At 39.9% G+C, this 20282-nt stretch overlaps 1 protein-coding gene across 4 annotated transcripts in view; it reads right to left on the bottom strand.

The window, feature by feature from the left end:
* The window catches only part of PIEZO2 (piezo type mechanosensitive ion channel component 2), a 348479-nt gene that overhangs the window by 38404 nt on the left and 289793 nt on the right, over positions 1 to 20282 (bottom strand). For all 4 annotated transcript variants that reach the window (XM_036823700.1, XM_036823703.1, XM_036823702.1 and 1 more), the window contains 6 exons: positions 19222 to 19343; positions 18008 to 18079; positions 13722 to 13828; positions 8697 to 8811; positions 4097 to 4165; positions 510 to 676 (listed from right to left, as the gene is read on the bottom strand). In XM_036823700.1, coding sequence (XP_036679595.1) covers positions 510 to 676; positions 4097 to 4165; positions 8697 to 8811; positions 13722 to 13828; positions 18008 to 18079; positions 19222 to 19343 — 652 coding nt within the window. The remainder of the gene's footprint in view (positions 1 to 509; positions 677 to 4096; positions 4166 to 8696; positions 8812 to 13721; positions 13829 to 18007; positions 18080 to 19221; positions 19344 to 20282) is intronic.

Raw genomic sequence — 20282 nt, 5'->3', positions numbered from 1 at the left:
TAAATATACAAAAAAGCAAAGGGGTTATGTAAAGACTGTCTAGAGAGAACGGATTTTGTCTGATCCTACTTGGGGTTCTGGATACTGACTTTCAGAATCATGCCAGCAGTGCTACTTTTTTTTTTTTTTTCTTTAAAGTATTTAGCCTGCATTTCTGCTTCACCTCCAGATCATTTAGTATTACATGACTTTTTTTTCAGGGATTTTTTTTTTTTTTAAGATTTATTGATTGATTGATTGCTATACGGGGTCTTCGTTTCTGTGTTAGGGCTTTCTCCAGTTGCGGCGAGTGGGGGCCACTCTTCATCGCGGTGCGCGGGCCTCTCACTATCGTGGCCTCTCCTGTTGTGGAGCACAGGCTCCAAACGCGCAGGCTCAGTAGTTGTGGCTCACGGGCCTAGTTGCTCCGCGGCATGTGGGGTCTTCCCAGACCAGGGCGCGAACCCGTGTCCCCTGCATTAGCAGGCAGATTCTCAACCACTGTGCCACCAGGGAAGCCCCAGTGCTACCTTTTTAATCTCTCTGGTCAGCATGCACCTCTCGATCCTCAGGACGGTGGAGATGTCGATGTGCTCCCTGGAGATGGAGTTCAGCCACGTTGTGAAACTGTCCACGGTCGCCAGAAACAGGACCCAGGTGAACTTCAGAATATTAAATATCCTCTTGATGATATTATCTAGGAGGAAGAAGAGAACACGATTTAAAGGGACATCGTGCCCTCAGCCGCGGTGCTGTGTGTGGTATTTTACCAAATGCAGCCCTGGTTTTGCCCTCGTCCCCAACACGGAGTGACGGGGCGTCGGGGGGACCCCAGGCTAGGAAGCCGTGGGGGGAGCTTTCCACACCTGCTGCGGAAGCACCAAAACAAAACGCGGATAGAGTTTTTAACCTTGGGTCAAAGCATCAGTCAGAATAGGTCCGTATGCAGTTAACAGGTTTGATTAAAAGTAGAGATTGTGCTCAAAGATATTTGTTACTGACACAGGGACAGAAACAGTCTGTATCTATCCAGGTAACTGGGTCCTTTAATGCTTTTCCTGTACGTTTCTTCTTTTCTTAAGTAACAATTGTCGTGGGAAACAATTCTGCTGGTTCAGAAGACTCTGATGCTTCTCACTGCAGCTGGATTGCAGTTAAACCACCTTAAAGGTATTTTGTAGGGAATTCAGTCCACACACTAAGAGTCTATCTAAACCACTGACTTATTTTCTCCATATGTATTTAATGACATCGAGCTGTGCTAACTACAAAATTTTCCGCAGGGGTTGGGGTGGGGGTCAGTCCTCTCCAAACCACAGGAGCCCCGAGATTCCCGATGACCCTGGGCTGCCTTCCTCATCTCAGCTGTGACGGGGGACCAGCCCGGGAGGCTGTGTGTGACAAGCTCCGCTCGGGTTCCCACCGTGTCCCTGATGTCGTGCCTCTCCGGCACCCCCGGAATTCAACGTGAGCTCTGGGTCACGGCTGTGACATAACTTATTTTAGGTCAGAATCAAAATAAAAGAGGGCAGATCCCATATTAACTGTCTGTCTTACTCATTGCTTCCTGTAAATCAGTGCTTTTTCAACTGGTATACAAGGAACGCTTCAAGACACATCACCAAATCACCATCCATGTGTACATTTTTTTACTTTGGCTTTTTAAAAAATTAGTTTTATTAGCTATTTCAAACACTGACTGCAATAAAGGGAATACTTAGTGAACATGACAATGAATTAAGAATTACCTTGTTTAAAAAAAAATATATATCAAAGCACCACCACCAACACCCTCAATAAGAAAAACAACCTGTAACCTTCACTCTTCCTCTCACCAGAAAAAGGAAACCAGATTCAAGTGTCATAGTAAGAGCATAATGAATTTATGATTAATGATGATAGTTTGGAATGGTGGTAGTTTAAGGTCACTAATACAGCAGGTAGAAAAAGACAAAATTCACTGACATAAGCTTTTCTGTGCGGGGGGGTCATTTTCTGGATGGGGCCGTACAGTACACATTTCCAGCTTTGCAGGCTTGCTGTCTCTGGCCATCTCGGCTGTGCTGGTGTGAAAGCAGCTGTAGACAGTGGGTGGATCGTCTATCAACGGGCAAGCCTGGGTTACCAAACTTTAATGACGGACACTGACACTTGAATCCCATAATTTTCATATGTCATTAAATACTCTTCTTCTTTTGATTTTTTTCCAGCCATGAAACGTGGTAAAAGTCATCCTTAGCTAACAAGCCACAGAAGAACAGGTGGCAGGTGGGATTTGGCCCAGGAGTGGTGGAGTCTTGCAACCTCTAGCCCAGGTGTAGGGCCCACCCCTGTCGCTGTCCTCTCTCTACTTTAAAGACTGAAACGTGAACCAGAGTTTGAGTTCGTCATGGAAAAAAAATTATTTGTGCATTTGGGTGGCCTAGGAGAAAGGCGGAACTTCTCTCAGGTGAAATTTTGCTCTTTTCAAAGGAAAACCATCCAAGGGAAGCTTAGCTAGAGTATGGGCTCCACACATGGTCCAGGTGGGTCAGGGAGACACAAGGAAGCGGTAGATGGCGCTACCTACTGAGGTCACAGGAACCTTGGAGCTGCCAGCTGGGACTCTGGAAAAGGAGCTGGGGGAACCATGTAGTGAGAAGGGGCCTTGAGCCTCCGGGTCAAGCAGGCCCAGAGGAACCGGCCAAGAGAGCCCCACCTGGCAGATACTGACTGCCCACAGCCTCTTCGTGTAGACATCAAGGGCAAGTTCGACCCCTGGAGGCTGAAGGACTAAACTTGATAAACTTTAGCAGCATCTTATATTTTTGACGACCTATTTTTTTTCATATATTCACAATTATTTTGTTAGAAGCTGTGAAGATAAGCCTAATTATTTCACGGTTTTGCTTATGGTGTTCCTGACTATGTTGGAGCCCTGTGTAACATAACGTGCACTTTACCCACTGGGGTGATCATAGACTCACATGGGAAATTAGAATTCTTATTCTTGTTTATTTTTTAACCGTAGAGGCCGGAGGGCATAGTTGTTAAGAGCACAGACTCTGGATTCTGAGTCCTTGGATCCAAATCCCAACTCTATCCTTGAGTGGTTGTATAGATTTGGAGAAGTTGGCTAATTTTTCTCTGCCTCAGTTTCTTCTTGGTTAAATGGGGAAGAGGGTTTTGAGGGGGTTGAACAAGTCAATGTGTGTAAAGCTCATGGAAAAGTGCCTGGCAAAGGAGCTGTGCCATCCAAAACGTGATAAAGCTTTGCAGCAATAATGGGGTATGTGGTCCCACAGACATATGAGCCGATTATCTGGATGTGAAGGCCAGGTTCAAGGATTGTGCCTCCGAGGGCTTGGAGAGCATTCAGGAAGCCTCATTTTGTGTCAGCAGATGGCATCCTTGGATGTATTTGTGTCCAGAGCAAAACAGCCTGAAAACCTTGCCTGCTGCTAAGTGATGCTTACAGGAATGCCAGCCCCATGAGAGAGGAAGTGGCGTCTGTGGAGCCAAGAGGCATCTGGGTTCATTGCATTTGGAGGCTTTTGTTTCGTCTCTTTTTTTCCTGATGGAGAAATCTTCCCCCCAATCGTGGACTCCGTGAAGCCCAAACAGCACCGTGACCGGGCTAGGGGTTAGAAGACACCGGTTCTGTCCCCTACTGTGTGGAGTCCTGAGCAAACGCAGTGGGGTTTGGTTTTCTTCCCTAAGACGAGGAGGTTGGCCCAAGCCTGGAGGCCCGCTCAGTTCCGCAGTGACTTACTTCTCACTTCACTCCTTTTCCATGTACTTTAAATTAATTGCCAATATTTTTTGTGCCTCTACTCTGATGGCTTCCCTGGGACATTTACAAGTTGCTCTCCAAACTCCCTTTCATAGGTACTTGGATAAAGGAATTTACAAGCCGACTCTAATCCAACATTTCATCCCACAGTGTAAAGGTCAGGTCTACTTTTTGGAGTGCCTTTGCAATTTCACTAGAGATGAGATTTCAAGGGACACATTATTAAGTCACAGTGCAGCAACAGGATTTAATTCACTGTTTTCAGGCAGCCTTCCGTTACGTACTATCTGCGCAAGAAACAAGTTCCAATCTCCCCCCCGCCGATGGGAGCCTTTATTTTGTTACCTGGTCCATCAGACTTCTTCTTGATCGGTTCATCCTCCCGGTCTTCCCACTCCACAGAACCTGCCAAGACTGTTTGAGAAACACGGGTTACATCCTTTTAGGGTAAATGAATGCCAACACTACTCTTCTGGATTCAGAGGAATTTTATAATGAAATCTAGGACATTCTGCCGATTTGAAGAGCTCCTGGGGAAAAGTCATAAGAATTCTGAGCTTTCAGATTCTCTTCACTCCACTCCAGAATGAGAATCATGGAACTGGGGATGGGTAAACTACAGCCCTCTGGCCAAATCTTTCCTGCTTCCTGTTGTTAAATGGCCTGTGAGTTCAACTATTTTTAATAGTTGAAAAAAGTCTGAAGAACAATAATATTTTGTGCATATGAAAATTACATGAAATTCAAATTTTACTGGAACACAGCTACACCCATTTGTGGACATACCGTCCAAGGCTGCTCTCATCCCAAGATGGCAGGGTTGAGTTGCAGCAGGAGTTTACAGCCTGTAAAGCTTACAATATTTACCATCCGGCCCTTTACAGAAAGTGTGCTGACTCCTGTTACACACTGTGAAGTTGTAATTTTGAACACCTTGGGGTAATGTTATAAATTTTAGTGGGTCACCCTTAAAATGACATCACAGAGTTTCATTTTATTTCTTAGCCTCATCTTTTAAGGCTGAGGTTGTCAGATCTAGCAAATGAGAATATAGGACACCTGGTTAAATTTGAATTTAAGATAAATAACACATCATTTTTTAGTGTAGGTAAATCCCATGCAATATGTCCAAATTATACTGAAGCTTAAAGATTATTTGTTGTTTTTCTAACAAATTCAACTAGAACCGGGGTTCATGTATTTTATCTGGTAACTCTATCAAAGACGATTCACAACCTGACTCCAGTTAATCTTCCCAAACTTATTTTCTACTGCGCTCTTTTCTGCTGCTCTGTTTCACATCCCGTCTTTACTAGCTAAGCTGACCTGCTCTTTAGTTTTCATACACGAACTTGCTTTCTTCTGCCAGGCTCTGGTCAAAGACTATCTTTTGCACGAAGTACTGTATTCCTTTGCACTCTGGGTCATAAGTCACCTTTTGTCCTCTGGTCCCACACTATTCTATGTATGCTTATTTTTTAAATGAAACCTTGCAGTTTCTATGTCCACAGGGATTATTCCCCCTATATTTGTGTTCCCTACTGGGTAAGGTGGAGGGGTCTGGAGGCAGGACACCTGCTATGCATTCCAGACTCACCACTCACTAGCTGGCTGTGACCAGGGCAGGTTCCTTCACTCTTTGGGACCTCACATCCCCAAGTGTAGAGCAGGGAGTGAGGGGCGAGTGAGTTATTGCACAGAAAGCACCAAGGCAGCTGGCACTTCGGGAGGACAGATGCTACTTGTTTCATCTGCCGACGAAGAAGGGATGATCCCTTGTATCAAGAAGGTGCTGAATAAATATTTATTAAAGAAATAAACATTTATTTCTGTCCCAGTATCTTTGAATTATTGCTGTCCTAGATTTGTAGGTAAACGATGGTGTATCTACGCATGAAATAATCTTCATGATACAGACTAATGAGATATTAACAAGATGACTAAAGATTTTTTTAGAATTGGCCCAATAATTTTGGAAGAACAAATGTCTGAGAATAGCAAATACAATTTTGAAAAAAGGGGCATAGTGAGGGAAGTTTGCAACACTAAATATTAAAACTAACTCTAGCTACTGGACTCAAAAATATATGACAGTGGCCCAGATCTAGACAGTAGGATAGTGGATCAGAATACAGAGTCCAGAAACATACCTAAGAGCCATACCACAAATGGGAGCTTAATACTGAGAAAAGGAGCATTTAACTTCAATGGAAAAAGGAAGACATTACCCAACAGGTTTAGCATAATAGATCTCTACTTCACATAATAATAAAAAATTCAAAAGGTAAATAAAATTAAGAGGAAATATAAGAAAACATTTGCATAAAATTGGGGGGGGGGAAGACTTCCTTAAACAAGATGAAAACATAGACATTGCAAAAAGAAATTCGGACCTATTTGACATCACAAAAAAATTAAACATTGCTTAGAAAACATATACCATAAACTAAATCAAAAGATAAGCATTGGATTGGAAAAAAGATACTTGTAACACATAAAAAAGGATAATATCCCTAACATATAAATATTTCCTACATTAATAAAGACAAACAACCCAATAGAATGATAGTATGGAACATGATAAAAATTTTAAATCTTAGATTTGAAAGTAAAAAATACCAAGAAAATATGAAATAAAAAATGTTCAATCTCATTAGTTAGGAAAATTCAAATGAAAATAAAAGCCGTTTGTCATCCTTGAGAAAGACACCAATAAAAACAGTAATAATAGCCTATGGGATAAGGCTACGGGGGAATAGACACTCCTTCACCTTATACATAGGAGTGTAAATTTCTAAACCCTTTTGGGAAAATATTTATTAAAGTAAAAAAGCACCCACTTTAACCCAGAAACCCCACTTTTGATCATCTATTTTGTGGAAAGTGTGTGTTCTTCCTGACTTTTTGCCATGCATTTAAAAACACACACACATGACTATATGTGAACTTCTGTGCAAGGATATCTTCTGTGCAAGGATATCTACGATAGCATTCTTAATTGTGGCAAAATCTGGAAGCAAACCTTATGTCCATTAGTGATGGAAGAGTTGGATAAATTATGCATATGCATATTATAGAATATTTTGCAGCTATTAAAAAAGGATGATATAGTTTTATAAATACTTAATTGGAGAAGTGTTCATGATACATTGCTAATGAATATACAGGAGAATTTGGACGGCATGGACTCATTTTTGAAACAAAGGAAACATTGCCTGTACATCACAGGAAAGGGGTGGAAGAGAGCACAACCAATGCAAGGGTTTGGTGCCTTAGGGTAGCTTTCAAGGCCAGACTGTGCATCCACTTCTTTATTGCTTGACTTGCTACATTGCCTGTGTCTTAACTTTGCCTTTTTAACCAATAAACTAAACTAAAATAAAAGCTACCAGGAGGTAGCAGGGACCAGAATGGTCAAAAAGTAGAACGGCTTTGCAATTAGAGTTCCATTAGAAATTATGTTTTCCTTTTCTTTTCTTTTTTGAATACATTTTTAATTTCACAAAGAATCTATATCTACATTTTCTTTGTAAAGAACTAAAATATAACAAGCCTAAAGTTCCCTTTAATCCTACCCCTTAATCTCAGTCTCTCCCCACCTCTGCCAGAAGTCACCACTGTAATTAACTTGCTAAGTATTCTTCCTGATCTTCCTCTGGCATTTATACACGACTATATGTACCCAGTAAAAATGCAAAATATTGTCTGGAGGCACTTTGGTTTCCTTTGTTTCATAAATGGTTTCATAATGTGCATGCCAGTTTGCAACATAATGCTTTTCATTTAACAATATGTCAGGAATTGTTCTCCAAGTCAGTTCAAAGTAGCCCATCTCATTTTTTAAATTACTAAATCGTATGCTGTAATACATTGGTAACATAATTTACTTGATTCTTCTTCTTTATGTGGGCATTCAGGATGTTTCCAAATTTTTGTTGGTTATAAATAATTGATGAATATTCTTAGACACGTGTGCTTGCGCTCATGTGCAAATACTCATTCAAGTTAAGCCATACACCTGGAGGTGGGACAGATCTCTGGTAGGAGACACACATTTAAAATTTTCATGGATACTGACACCTGCTCTTCAAAGTGGATATGCTGCTTTAGAACACCACAAATATGTATGCTCCCACTAGCTCCAAACAGTGATATTATCAAATGTTTAGGTTCTTGCCAATCCAATAGGTTAAAAAAACCGTATGTCAAAATATTTAGTTTGCGTTTCTTGTACTACTAGTGAAATTGAGCTCCTTTTGGCCATTTCTACTTTCTGATCTTGAATTGTTTTTCACATCCGTTCATTCATTGGGTTGAATTTTTCTTTTACTAATTTTTAGAAGTTCTTAATACATCCGGAACACTAATCTTTAGTCTGATACATAATGAAAATATTTTTCCTGATTGCCCCACTTGCTCTTTAACTTTGCTTTTGGTGTGTTTTATTGTCGTTTGGAATTCTTTTCCCCCTTAGAGATGTGTTCCTATCATATGTTTTCAAATGAATCAGTATAATGTTGAATATGGCACCGGTGGTTATGTTCCATTTTGGTTCCTGACTTCTCTTTAATTGTGCTTTCCCTTTTTTTCTTGATCAAATTTCCATAGGTTCATCTTTATCATTAGTTTTTTCCAAGAACAGCTTTTCACTTAATAATCAGGTCCTGTCTTATATTTCTTTTCTATGACTTAATATCCACCTAAAAATTATTATTTTCCTTCTACTTTCTTCAGGTTTATTTTGCTTCTCTCTCTCTTCTCGCTTTATAAAATGCACCTTAACTTAAATTCATGTTTTAATTTATTCCAAGACCTGAATAATGAAGTAAAACTCTTTGCACTCTTTAGAAGTCAAGAATTTCATTCCACCCAAGCTTGTCCTTTGCAGTTCCTTATTTGTGTTCAAGATCACAGAAGAAGGGGTGCTGCTGCATTCATCACTCACCGTCCCCAGATCCTTTTCTCCTTCTTTTCTGTTCTTCTTTTGCAGATCTTTTTTTCTCTTTGCGCCTCTGTCGGAGTGCTGTTTTAGGGTCAGTAATCCAGGCTTGATAAACAAACTGAAGGGAGAAAGCGCCATTATTTTCTGGATTTTTAATAAGCTGAATTAAAAGAAAAGGGACAAATACCAAGCTGCCTGACTTTCAGAATTTTTTTTTCTCTCAACACAAACTAAACTTCCCTTTCACATATCCCTCAATACACTGAGCTGACCTGTGCTATTTCCATTATCATGAAATAAAATGTGAAAACAGATGTTGTAGGCATATATTTTCTTCGGTATCAGACAATCATGAAATACTTTGGGTCTACAAACCACCATTTCTCCCACATCCCCACATCCCACCACCATTTGTGATACTTAGTTCCTGATTCTATTGCATTATACACGCTAGGAATAAGCTGGAAGCCTGGCTAAGTGTCATTCGTTTTCTCCCGGCACAAATAAACTTTGAGTTAAACCCAAAACATCTTTTGTTCATTTACTTTGGGAAAATACTTTTGCATGTTTGATACTCTCTCTTCTTTTTTCTGTTTTTTTGTTTGTTTGTTTGTTTGTTTTGCCATGCCACTCAGCTTGCAGGATCTTAGTTCCCCGACCAGGGATCGAACCTGTGTCCCCTGCAGTGGAAGCATGGAGCTCTAACCACTGGACCACCAGGGAATTCCCAATACTCTCTCTTGTGAATAACAGCTATTACAACTGCAACTTGAGAAAGGGCTTTGTAGATTGATTAGTATTTGAGAGGAAAAATAATGTGGTATGAGGTTAAGGGGTTATTCCAGAATGGTACAGAAGGAAAACTGGGGTGCCTCTGGTTGCCTTTTGTCATTTTCGTTCAATAGCTAAAAACAGTTGCATTAATACAGTACAACCAATAACCGTAATAGAGCAATTGTGAACAGCCCGCCCACCAACAGTATCCCAAGTCATGCAGAAGGAACAGAAAGAAAACCCTGATACGCGAAGTCAGCCATCCACAACCTCAAAGCCGAGCAGCATGCTCTGCGTGCACCCACACACACCTGGTCTCAGGGAAGCTGGGTTTTCTATTATGAAGATAAAGTTAAAGGAATGTTTCCTGGGGGCGCTTGAAAACCCAGACACTTTCATTTTATTCTATATTATTTTCAGATTTCTGAAATCTTTGAAAAACAGAGTGTAAGCAAACCACTGGCATTGTAAAAATAAAGAGGGATTCAACTTTTCCATACATGGAAATGTAAAGGTCATGGGTTACTCGGACAGAACATTTCCTTTTTCTTCACAGGTAGAAATCTGAATCTTACGGGCAATTCACACACATGTAAGATCTGTACAGTTTCTGAATAATAAACCCAGGAGGCAAAAAATTATCCTATTTTATGCCAAAAACGTATTTTGGAAAGTGAGAAGATGAATTGGAATTTGAAGGAGAAGCAACAAAAAAAGGAATTTACGGTCGATGTTTATTGAGCGTGTTAATTGGGAATTCTATTAAGAGTATCTCTGAGGTTTAGGATGTTAATAGGCAAACTTGCTTCGGCAAAATATTGATTTTAAAAAAAATTCTGAACTGCTAAACTCTAGAAATTTTCAGGCTTAACAGATACATATGGTGGCATTTCCTTAAAAAAAGTGTTATTATGATACTGGTTTTAGATAATGCAAGAATGCCAAAGTAGAAAATAAGAAAGTGATTCAGGATTTGTGAATGTATTAGGTGCACAAGTCTTTTGCTCTGAAGAAAAATGAAGCCTCTGGGAGGGAGGGTGGGAAGGAGAGAGCAGGGTGGGTTCAGGACAGAACTGAAGGAGTCTCGTAGAAAGGGCTCGGGCCACTCAGATGTTGCCTTATTGGAAAGGCATTCCTGGTGCTACGTGTGGCCCTTAAATGATTGATCCTGTTGGTGCTTTCTCACTGAGATGAGAGTTTGGATCATGCAAATAAGGGGAAAGGAGGGACGGAGAGACTATTATGACAAGTCCTCATTTGTAGGTAAATGATCTCCATGTCAATGTTTGGAAATACAAATATTTTACAGTTCCAGGAACATCGGACAGAGGATCAGGCCAGCTGTTTCAGGAAAAAGTTGATAATGAAAAAGGAAGAGGAAACATCCCAATTCTTACAGAGTTGAGACACTGAGTTAAGTTTCATTCTGAAACATCTCAATTCTGAAGTCACAGAGGTAACTATCACCCAGTGTCATGGTGTCTCTGGAGAAAAGACACACGCACACTAATCCTAAGCAGAAAAACACATGAAAATGTGCATAAATGACGTCTGGCTTCTCCAACTGCTGCTGCCACTAGCCCAACTTCATCTCAGACTCTACCCTAAGTGATTTCACCGTAGATGTTAGGGAAATGGGATTCCTTTGACTGAAAACTTCTTATGCAAAATACATTTAATTTTTGAAACAGGAGAGAACTTTATGGAAGTGTAGATCTTTAACTGAAATTGGTTGTTTTCTAAAATGTTTTTTAATTCAGTTGTGATCCAGACCTTTCTTTTTGTTGCCAGTAACAATTTTTTTTTTTTACAGTAAGATGGGGGATAATCACATTGTAGTCTTTCATATAAATTCTTAAATATGAATGGAGAGACTCGTAGTGCCATCATAAAAGGGGGGAGGAAAAGAAGCCCAGGGAAGTGGCAGCAGGGAATATTAAACTAAAAGTCAGAATCTTGGCATTTTAAAAAGGGAGGGAGCCCAGAGGTCTAGACCCTGCTACTCAAGGCAAACCAGCATTTACACTTCACCTGGGAGCTTGAGAAAAACATAGAATTTCAGGTCCCACTGGACCTGCTGAATCGAAATAACCTGCACTTAAATAAGACCCCCAGGTGAAAGGTGAGAAGCAAAGGTCTCCCTCGCTATCCAAACCCGGGAGGAACATTTTGTTAGTTCAAGTGCTTACTCCAGATTAAGGCAGGAGAAATGGCTTTCTATAAAGTACAAGAAGAGCGATTCATTATTTACGATTTCCAGTGACTTAGTGACCACAGCATAGGTAGCTGGATACTTTCTGTTGTGCCCTGGGTGAATTAACAAATAACTGTAACAGTTTATTCAGCAGCATCCCTAACGACATGGAGTGTGGAGGCTGCATGGACCATCCACAGCAGCTCAGCCCAGTGAAGAGAGATGCTGAACGCAGGGCAGAAGATGCCAGAAGAGTCCAATTTAGGAAGATGGAGGCTTAAAAGGGAGTCAAAAAGGAGATGGAGCAAAATGAGTCTTTTATTACTGATTCTTAATTTTACCAGCTTTCTGAGAAAAATGATCATACTTTGACACATCATATCTGATGCATGCAACCAGATGTGACCTTTTAACACAAGATGTGACTTAGGCGAAACTACGAGAAGGGCAGAAATTAGATCTATATCTGCATTTTCTCTTTCTATTTTTTAAATCGGCTCTGATGTCCACCGAAAAACACATAATAAGAAATTTGTCTTCTCAGAACAGTTTTTGGAAAAGTTTGCCTGATATTTTAAATTCTTCTAATTCCTTCATCATACGATGTATAGAACAGGGAAAACACAGATGTGGAGCAACGGGATCTGCTCGTCTAAAGGTCTACAGAGCGGAGGGCCACACACCACACATCAGTAAAACATCAAATACCTTTGCAGCTCTGATTAAATACTGAAGAATAGTTTTGGGAAGTTTAATGACAGACTTTGGCAAGGCTAAAATGGCTGACGCAAACTTCCCAATAGCTCTCTACAAAGAAGGACAAAGCAAGAGTAATTAGTAGAAAAAACCAAAAACCGATCACTTAATATATGACATAGGTATGAGTTTGTCTCTATAATTACATCAACTAGGTTAAGGCGTGCTCATCACTGAATGTGGAATAAAATGTACCCTGCTTGTAGGTTAGGAATAAAGAAAATAGCCTATCGTTCATGTAATCTGTAAAAATGGTGAAGATGGTCATGTTCTCTCCTCTGCTGCATGATGAGTGATGGTTAGAAGAAAACTCGTTGGAATAAAAATAAACAAGTCAAGTCATTAGTATTCGATAAGCCAGCTACACACATGCACACAGACAGTGTCATCAAGAAACACACACAGGAGGCAACGGGGCTGGTGACAAAGCATCAGAGCAAGGTGTCCTGGTGAATAATTTAGTTCTTCAATTTCATTGGGAAGACAGGGGTGGAGGTAACCTGCCAGCTTGGGAAGACCTGGCCAACAAGCTGACAATGGCCTTCTCATGGACATATCATGAGCCAGGATGGACATCCTTCTGTGTGCCTTGTAGTCTAACAAATGGGAAAGAAGAGTCCTATATACGCTCCTTTGTAACAGAAATCTATACCAAGTTTTCATCCCATAGGTAACTCTACTGACAAGCCCACAACTTTAACAAGCACTATACATTCACTGGATACACGATACTAGGCTGGTGATTCATATCACCGAGAACGATACAGCAGGCTCTGAAAAAGAAAGGCAGTTAAGCTGAGAACGTCAAAACTGGGCTGGAGGTTTCCATGATTTTAATACATTCTAAAATCTTTAGCAATACAAACGGAACTGATTTTCAAAATTTGAAGTAACACTGAAATGACCGTTTGTTTTCACAACAAAGCAGGGATTTTATTTTCATGGTCAGCTATTTCACCTATGGAACTAGAAGTCCACTCAAACAATCCAAAGCAAGGCCAGCAAAAGAAAGTTCACCCAAGGAAGGCTTATTTTTGTTTAGAGCATCAGAATTTTTTTTTTTTTGATGCAAATGAACGAAGCCCTGGCTGGACCAGTGCTCTTGCAGCAACTCTTGCAGTAATGATGGCAACGCTGACAGCAAGCAGCAGGACGGGACACACTATTTCAGATGTAAATCAGAAGCTTCTGGGAGCTACAACATATGAACACGGCAGAAGAAATCTAGGCCTGCAATCAAGGTCTGTCAAAAAGAAAAACTCTTCAACTAGCAAAGACCGTGATTCCCTCATCCCCGTAATTACCTGGAAAGCTGACCTTCGTGGAGGCTCTTCATCTTCCTTTTTTAATTCTTCCTCTTCCTCCTCTTCACTGTCCGTTTCAAACAAATAGTAATCTCCACTCCTGACCACTAAGCAGAACAAAATATTTACTTATTTCTTGGAAGAGATATGAGATAACTGGGGGCGTATGAATGAAATGCCCCCAAAGACACACAAATTGTCCTTCAAAGGACCACAGCAAGAGACGTTGGTGGGGTGGAGGAAACAGGAGATGAGGAGGTGCCATGTGGTCTGCAGAGCACCAGGCCTTGTCCAGGCCTCCGAGGAGACCTGGCCGCTGCTGCATTCATCTGGCGTTTTCTTCCTTTTTCATAACAAATTTTACACAGATGCACCAGATCAACTCTGCAGCAACCGCTTTTGTTACCAAGATGGCCAAAGGACTGAAGACTATTATCGTGTCACAATTCAGCACTTTGGGGCCTTTAGGCAAGGCCAAAGTGAAGCAGAGGCTTTGGTGTTGTCCGAATGGGTCCAAACTGCTGTAGCAAAGCTAATCAGGGTGATTCAGGACCAAGAATCAGTGTCACCAGCCTTCTCCTTCACTTCATACTATGCAGACACGGGGCCGTAACACAGATGGCAAGACATTTGAAAGAGTTTTTTAAAAAAATCACACATTGTCATGAGGAGCAAATGGGCAGGTAACATCAAAAACGGAGCACCACCACCACCACACTCTGGCTGTTCCTACACCTAGGATGGGACAGATAGAGGCCCGGCAGACATGGTCCACACAGTTTGGCGCTGTGAGACTTCTGGTCAACCAGGAGCCCTCAGTCACTTACTGAAGTTTGAGGAGAACTGTACCGACCATAAGACCCAAAGCACAAACAGTATGGATTGTCCTTGCCTTGCCTGACATTGTCCCTACCAGGACATACGGCCGTCTTAAGCACGGGAGCAGAGAGAGCTGAAATGTTCAGAGAGTTAAAGAAGTTTGAGAATGGAATCTTTATCAATTTGATCATTATTTTATCAGAGAAAAGAGACCCAGCATGTGCATTTCTGATGCTACAAGAACTGTACCATCATTGCAGGAAAACATATTCATATTTTCAAGTTATATTTGTGTTTTCAAATGCTGAGGTGTCTTTTGGATGACATCGTGTGATGTCTTTATTTATCCTTTGGACTTATCCGTTGTAAGGTCATGGGGAACCTTGGCTTGTTGAAAATTAGTTGCTTGAATATCACTAAACACGACAGTGAATAATTTTGCCCAGATTTCAGACAAATCTGAAGCCTCCATCATGAAGATGCAGTGTGAATGAATTGGGCCTTATATCCTTGAACAGAAGCACTGTAATTTGTTATTTTTATTTTGAAGAAAGAACCAGGCCCAGAGGACTGGGCCTAAGCCTGAGGAAATAAACGCAATTCAAAATAAGGTAAGAATAAGCAAGAACAAACCAAAGTCACAGCATTCTGTTGGACAGTGAGGGCGACCATGAAAGTAACACTTCAGATAAGCTCAGAGATTTGAGGGAAAGTCACATTGACTTGACGTCACGTGGTCATTTGGTAAAAACCAAAATTTCCAATATTGAACATTTTACCCTCATTATAGGCTCTAAAATCAACAATAGCTTCAATTGTATTCAATCATACCTTCAATAACTTTTTTTCATGTGGATACTGAGTCCAAACATTTTTCATCACAAACAGTCATAACACTGATTTTTATTATCTGAAAAATGTTGCCAATTTGTATGTGACAAGTACAATTAACACATCAAAAAAAGAAGTATTTTAAAAGTCTCCAATTCCTTTATAAATTGTTATTGAAATAAAACTAGGAAACAGAGAATATTTTCTGAAGTTCTATCTGCTAATAATAAGTAGAGAAGCTCTTATATATACGTTTCTGGGTTCTCATAGTTATCCTGCCCCAGCCTGGGTCCATATATGTACCATGAATGCTGATGCTGATGGCTGAGTGTGAAAATGACTTTTAAAATCCCACCACTTGTATCCCAAAGGAACTTGGCCCTTTATTTCAGATATTTGACAATAAAGTGACACTTGGCACTGACTTAGGCTGTACAGAATTGGCACGGAGACCCACTACACGAGGATGGAGGGTATCATTGAACAGCAATGATGCAATGGTTTGTGTGCACATAGATATGGAACTGAGAGGGTGTCCCCTGCAGACCATGTTAAGCATCTCAGATGCTTACCGATAATATGAACAATGTAACAGCATTATTACGTCGTCAATGGGTTTACACAAGGGCACTCCAAAGACACTTATTCTTACACTTGGCACCTCTAACGAATATTTAAAAGCCCAATGACTCAAGAGATCAGAAAAAGGGCTTTCAATAAAGTGCTTCCAGGCAAGTTCTGGAAATCGTCACAGTCTACAAAATAAACCTCATGTCAATTTCTTTCCTTTCCTTACCATCTTGTAAAAAGGAATATGTTTTGTAGAAAAATTTTAACGCCACAGTCAGACTCTGATTCCAAACTATGAGTGGCACACATCCCAGCATTATTGCACTGGAAGTCTTGTAACAGGCACAGGTAGTGTAATACCAGCCTTCAAGAACTTGATATAATGAGGGTGAAATGAATCAGAAAATCTAAAGTCAATAACCTTCAGAAGAAGTTCTTTCAAGGATAACCAACTCATAAGGTGATGATCAAAGACCATATCCAATTCCTTCCAAAATGCAATGTTTACATGAGCAAAGGAAAGAACCACAATGATTGCAGTGGGAATGTACCCCCCGGATGAAAGGACAAAACATCAGTATGACACCATTTTGAAATGGATAGGTCTCTCTAAACTAGCAAAGGGTCCTTTAAAACAGAAAGATCGGCACAGTTCACTTGTGACTTGATAGAAATCGGCACACAGCATCTGCACTACAAGATTGTTAGCATGACTGACACACCAGGGGACCATAAGAGTCACATGGAATTTCAACTTGAATCTTTGTCTTTTGACTTGAGCAGCAAATAAAATGAAACTCTTTAGAACTCATGGATTTTTTTTATACCATAATGCTAAAATTCAATTTTTGGGATTACATTTGATTACATCCAGGTATCCTGAGCAAATTTTGAATATCACTTCCTCAAACTGGCTTGCTGATTTTAGGAAATTATTTCTTGGGTGAAAGGCCAATACCAGATCTAAATGACAGTAAGAATTAGGTGAGGGAAAGGATTCTGATCTATGTGATTTTCTAGTGATTCTGAATATCACCCTGTTGATGTTACGGACCTTGGTGATATTACTTGTATGATTACATTAGCTACAGTAATCGAGACACAATATAAGACGCAAAAGGCTGAAGACATTATGAGTAATTTGCAAGATAACTAATAATTATTCAGTATTCTAACAAATTCAAGGAGGGCCAGATTGAAATGGATCATTCCATTAGAATACCATCGCCAATAGTGAGTGCTGTGTCCTTTGCTAAGCGGAGCAGATAAAGTCACTGAGTTCCACGATTCCTCATCCATTTTTTTTTTTTTTTCTGTGATCAGAGGGGGAAATGCTCCAATTCTGTGTGGCTATGAAGCTCTGCTTTTCCAGAACCATCTTCTGACTTTGCTCTGAATTGGTCCTGGCTGAGCTGCGGGTGCCTCTGAGGCCAGCCACATGCTGGGCATTGAATTTAGAGTGTAGTTTTAGAGCTGTTTTGAAACTGGGAAGGAGGCAGGGTGAGAAAGTAAATGTGTTTTAAGGTGTCCTCATCTTTATGTTTAATAAATTGCCCAGAAATTTTACATGCAAGTGGAATCAAAGCTCTGGGAATGGGGCGGGGTGGGGGGGGGGGGAGGCGTTGGTGCTCGTTGGCATTCACGCCAAGTGCCTTACAAAGAGGGTCATGGACACTCCGAATATAGCGGTTCTCCTTAAAGCAGAGTCCCAGGAAGAGCTGAAACTCATTTTTAAGAAGGGTTTTCAGCCATGAAACAAATACATCTCAGCAGAACTCTGGACCTCAGAATTGGATAACACAGTAATCAATCCCTCTTCCCTTTCTGAGCCCGTAAGTGGTACTTGGGAGCACCTAAGCCACAGGGTAATCAGCTGATTGCTCTGGACGATTCCATCTGTCGGGCTCAGAGACCCACAGAGATCACATTTCCTACCCTCTGACCCCCTATCAAGTCACAAGCGTCAAACCATGCATGGAACACACAGGTCATGGGGACGCCTGAATTCTGGTCAAGGATATAAGGGTTAGAATCGATGAAATTGTAAGAGGATCAAGAAAACCTACTGGAAGCATGATCAACCCAAGGCCGCCACCACTGCTTTTTTTTGCCCTTGGCTTTCTGTTTGTCTGCTTCTCCTAAAATAAAATATGTCCAAATATTAATTCTTAGAAAGTGAGAAAACAAACTTTGAAAACCACGCTTTAACAACTCAATTGTCAAAATCTAGACAAGCTGCAAAAGTACATCATAAGTCAGGAAAAGAGACTCTACTGAATCTGAAAAGTTTACATGGATCAACAGCCGATTTCACAAGGTAAATATTCAGTCTTCTATTAACATAATGCTAAATATTCAGTCTTCTATTAACATAATGCTAAATATTCAGTCTTCTATTAACATAATTCTAAATATTCAGTCTTCTATTAACATAATGCCGCATTTTCACTTTCTCTCTAGTAATTGAGGGCATGTAAAGAAATATAATAATGAAGGGATTATCTGTCAAAAATGCATCTCACAGTAAATTTTCCATGGAATTAACAGAAAAGAAGCATCACCCAGATATTATAGAACAATTCAGTGGCAAATAATTTGTTAAGATGCATAATTCCAATAACCAGAAATTTCTCTTGTGATCATTTTAATGCATGGTTGGAAAAATATAAACTTACTGTTGATAAATAGATATTATGCGCTGGCAGAATACCATGCATTGTTTCTCTAGTCCCTTCAAACAGAAAATCACCTTCAAACATCTTTAAAAAGAACTTTTAAACTTAATTGGATATAACAAATCCAAAATTAGATATAATAAATATGTATTTCATCTTAAGTTTCATTGGAACACATCATAATAGAATGATATTTTAACTACTATTATTCAGAGACCTACATATTTAATTTCTGTATAAAATTTATAGAAATCAAAGGCAACAGTAGACTGCATATCTTAAATATCTTCCCTGAAGGAACAAATGAAGCAAACTCATCCTATTTTCTTCAGAATCACACGTCCGTGAAACAGAAGCTAGGTTATATTAAAGTCATCTTGCTGAACAGGGGAATACTTGTAAAGTCATAGACTCATTAAATATGTACTTTATGAAACAAACAAAGGCATCCCACTCACAATGGGAACATAAAACTTGCTGAGTTAAAAAGATACATTGATAAAACCGGCAGAATGAAAAGTAACATTATTTCACAGCCCTACCCAATATCATACTTTTACTCAACATCAAGGTACTCAGGCTAAGAAGGAAATGTTTCAACATACTTTCATCATCCTCTTCAGAGAGTTTTTGGATGTCCTGGCCTTCCCCTGACTCCTGGGTCAAGCTCAGCATCCTCTCCTTACCCTTTTTGTATTTCTGTTGCCTGGCCTTGATGCGATCCATCCTGTACAACAAAACAGCAGCAGCAATGCCAAGAACACACCCATAGTTACCTATACACTTTTATGCAAACAGCTAAAATCATGGACAAAGTGGTCAACATTTGGGACTTGTGGATGGTTACTTATTAGCAACACGTGTCTCCTTGTTTTTTTTTATACCCATGTTATTTTGCACTACACAGATGCTAGCTCAATCATATGATCAATAGTAATTATGCTAAATACTTTAAGTCCACTTATACCTTGTACCAAAGCCATTCTGAACACAGCACATTATGAAATATAAATCCTTTATTCTCCCAGGTTTTGCATTCTTATCTTTTTAGATACTAACTGTCTGCCTCACATAGTTGTTGTGAAGGTCAGGTGAAAAGATGTATGGGTGTGAGAACTGTTTTGTAAATAGCAAGTTGCTCCTCAAATGTTCTCGAGTATTCTATCAGACCCTACGACTCTTCTCCATGTCAAATCTAACCTCTTATTGGATCTGGAAAAATGCTGAATTGCAGCTTTTTGTCTGTTTATTCAGGAAGTCTATTCAGAAACTGCAATGCTGAGCTTTTTCTCCCACATCTGCCCTCGTGAAAGGTTTCATTTCTTAATTTAGTTTCTTAAAATTCTGAATGTATTGCCCAAGTTTTTAAACTGATTTAAGTGACATTTCTGCTTTGGGCAGCTTAAATAATATTTTCAGTTTGTCTTTTGCAATGATCACTGCCTTCGTTCTTTTTTATTCTGACCTCTCATTTGAGAGGATGCATTCTTAAACAAACGGAAAAATCCAGTGACATGAATTATAGTAACACGTCTCACTTATGGGAAATTAGGAACACATTCCACGTGTGGGTTCAAATTTGTTATTTCTCTAGACCTGATATAGATAGCTAGAAACAACAATAGTAATAGTTATACCATACTATATTTTCATTATATATAGTTTT

This window comes from Balaenoptera musculus, chromosome 14 (assembly GCF_009873245.2).
Source record: "Balaenoptera musculus isolate JJ_BM4_2016_0621 chromosome 14, mBalMus1.pri.v3, whole genome shotgun sequence".
Classification (NCBI taxonomy): domain Eukaryota; kingdom Metazoa; phylum Chordata; class Mammalia; order Artiodactyla; family Balaenopteridae; genus Balaenoptera; species Balaenoptera musculus.
This window is presented reverse-complemented; position numbering and strand designations above follow the sequence as displayed.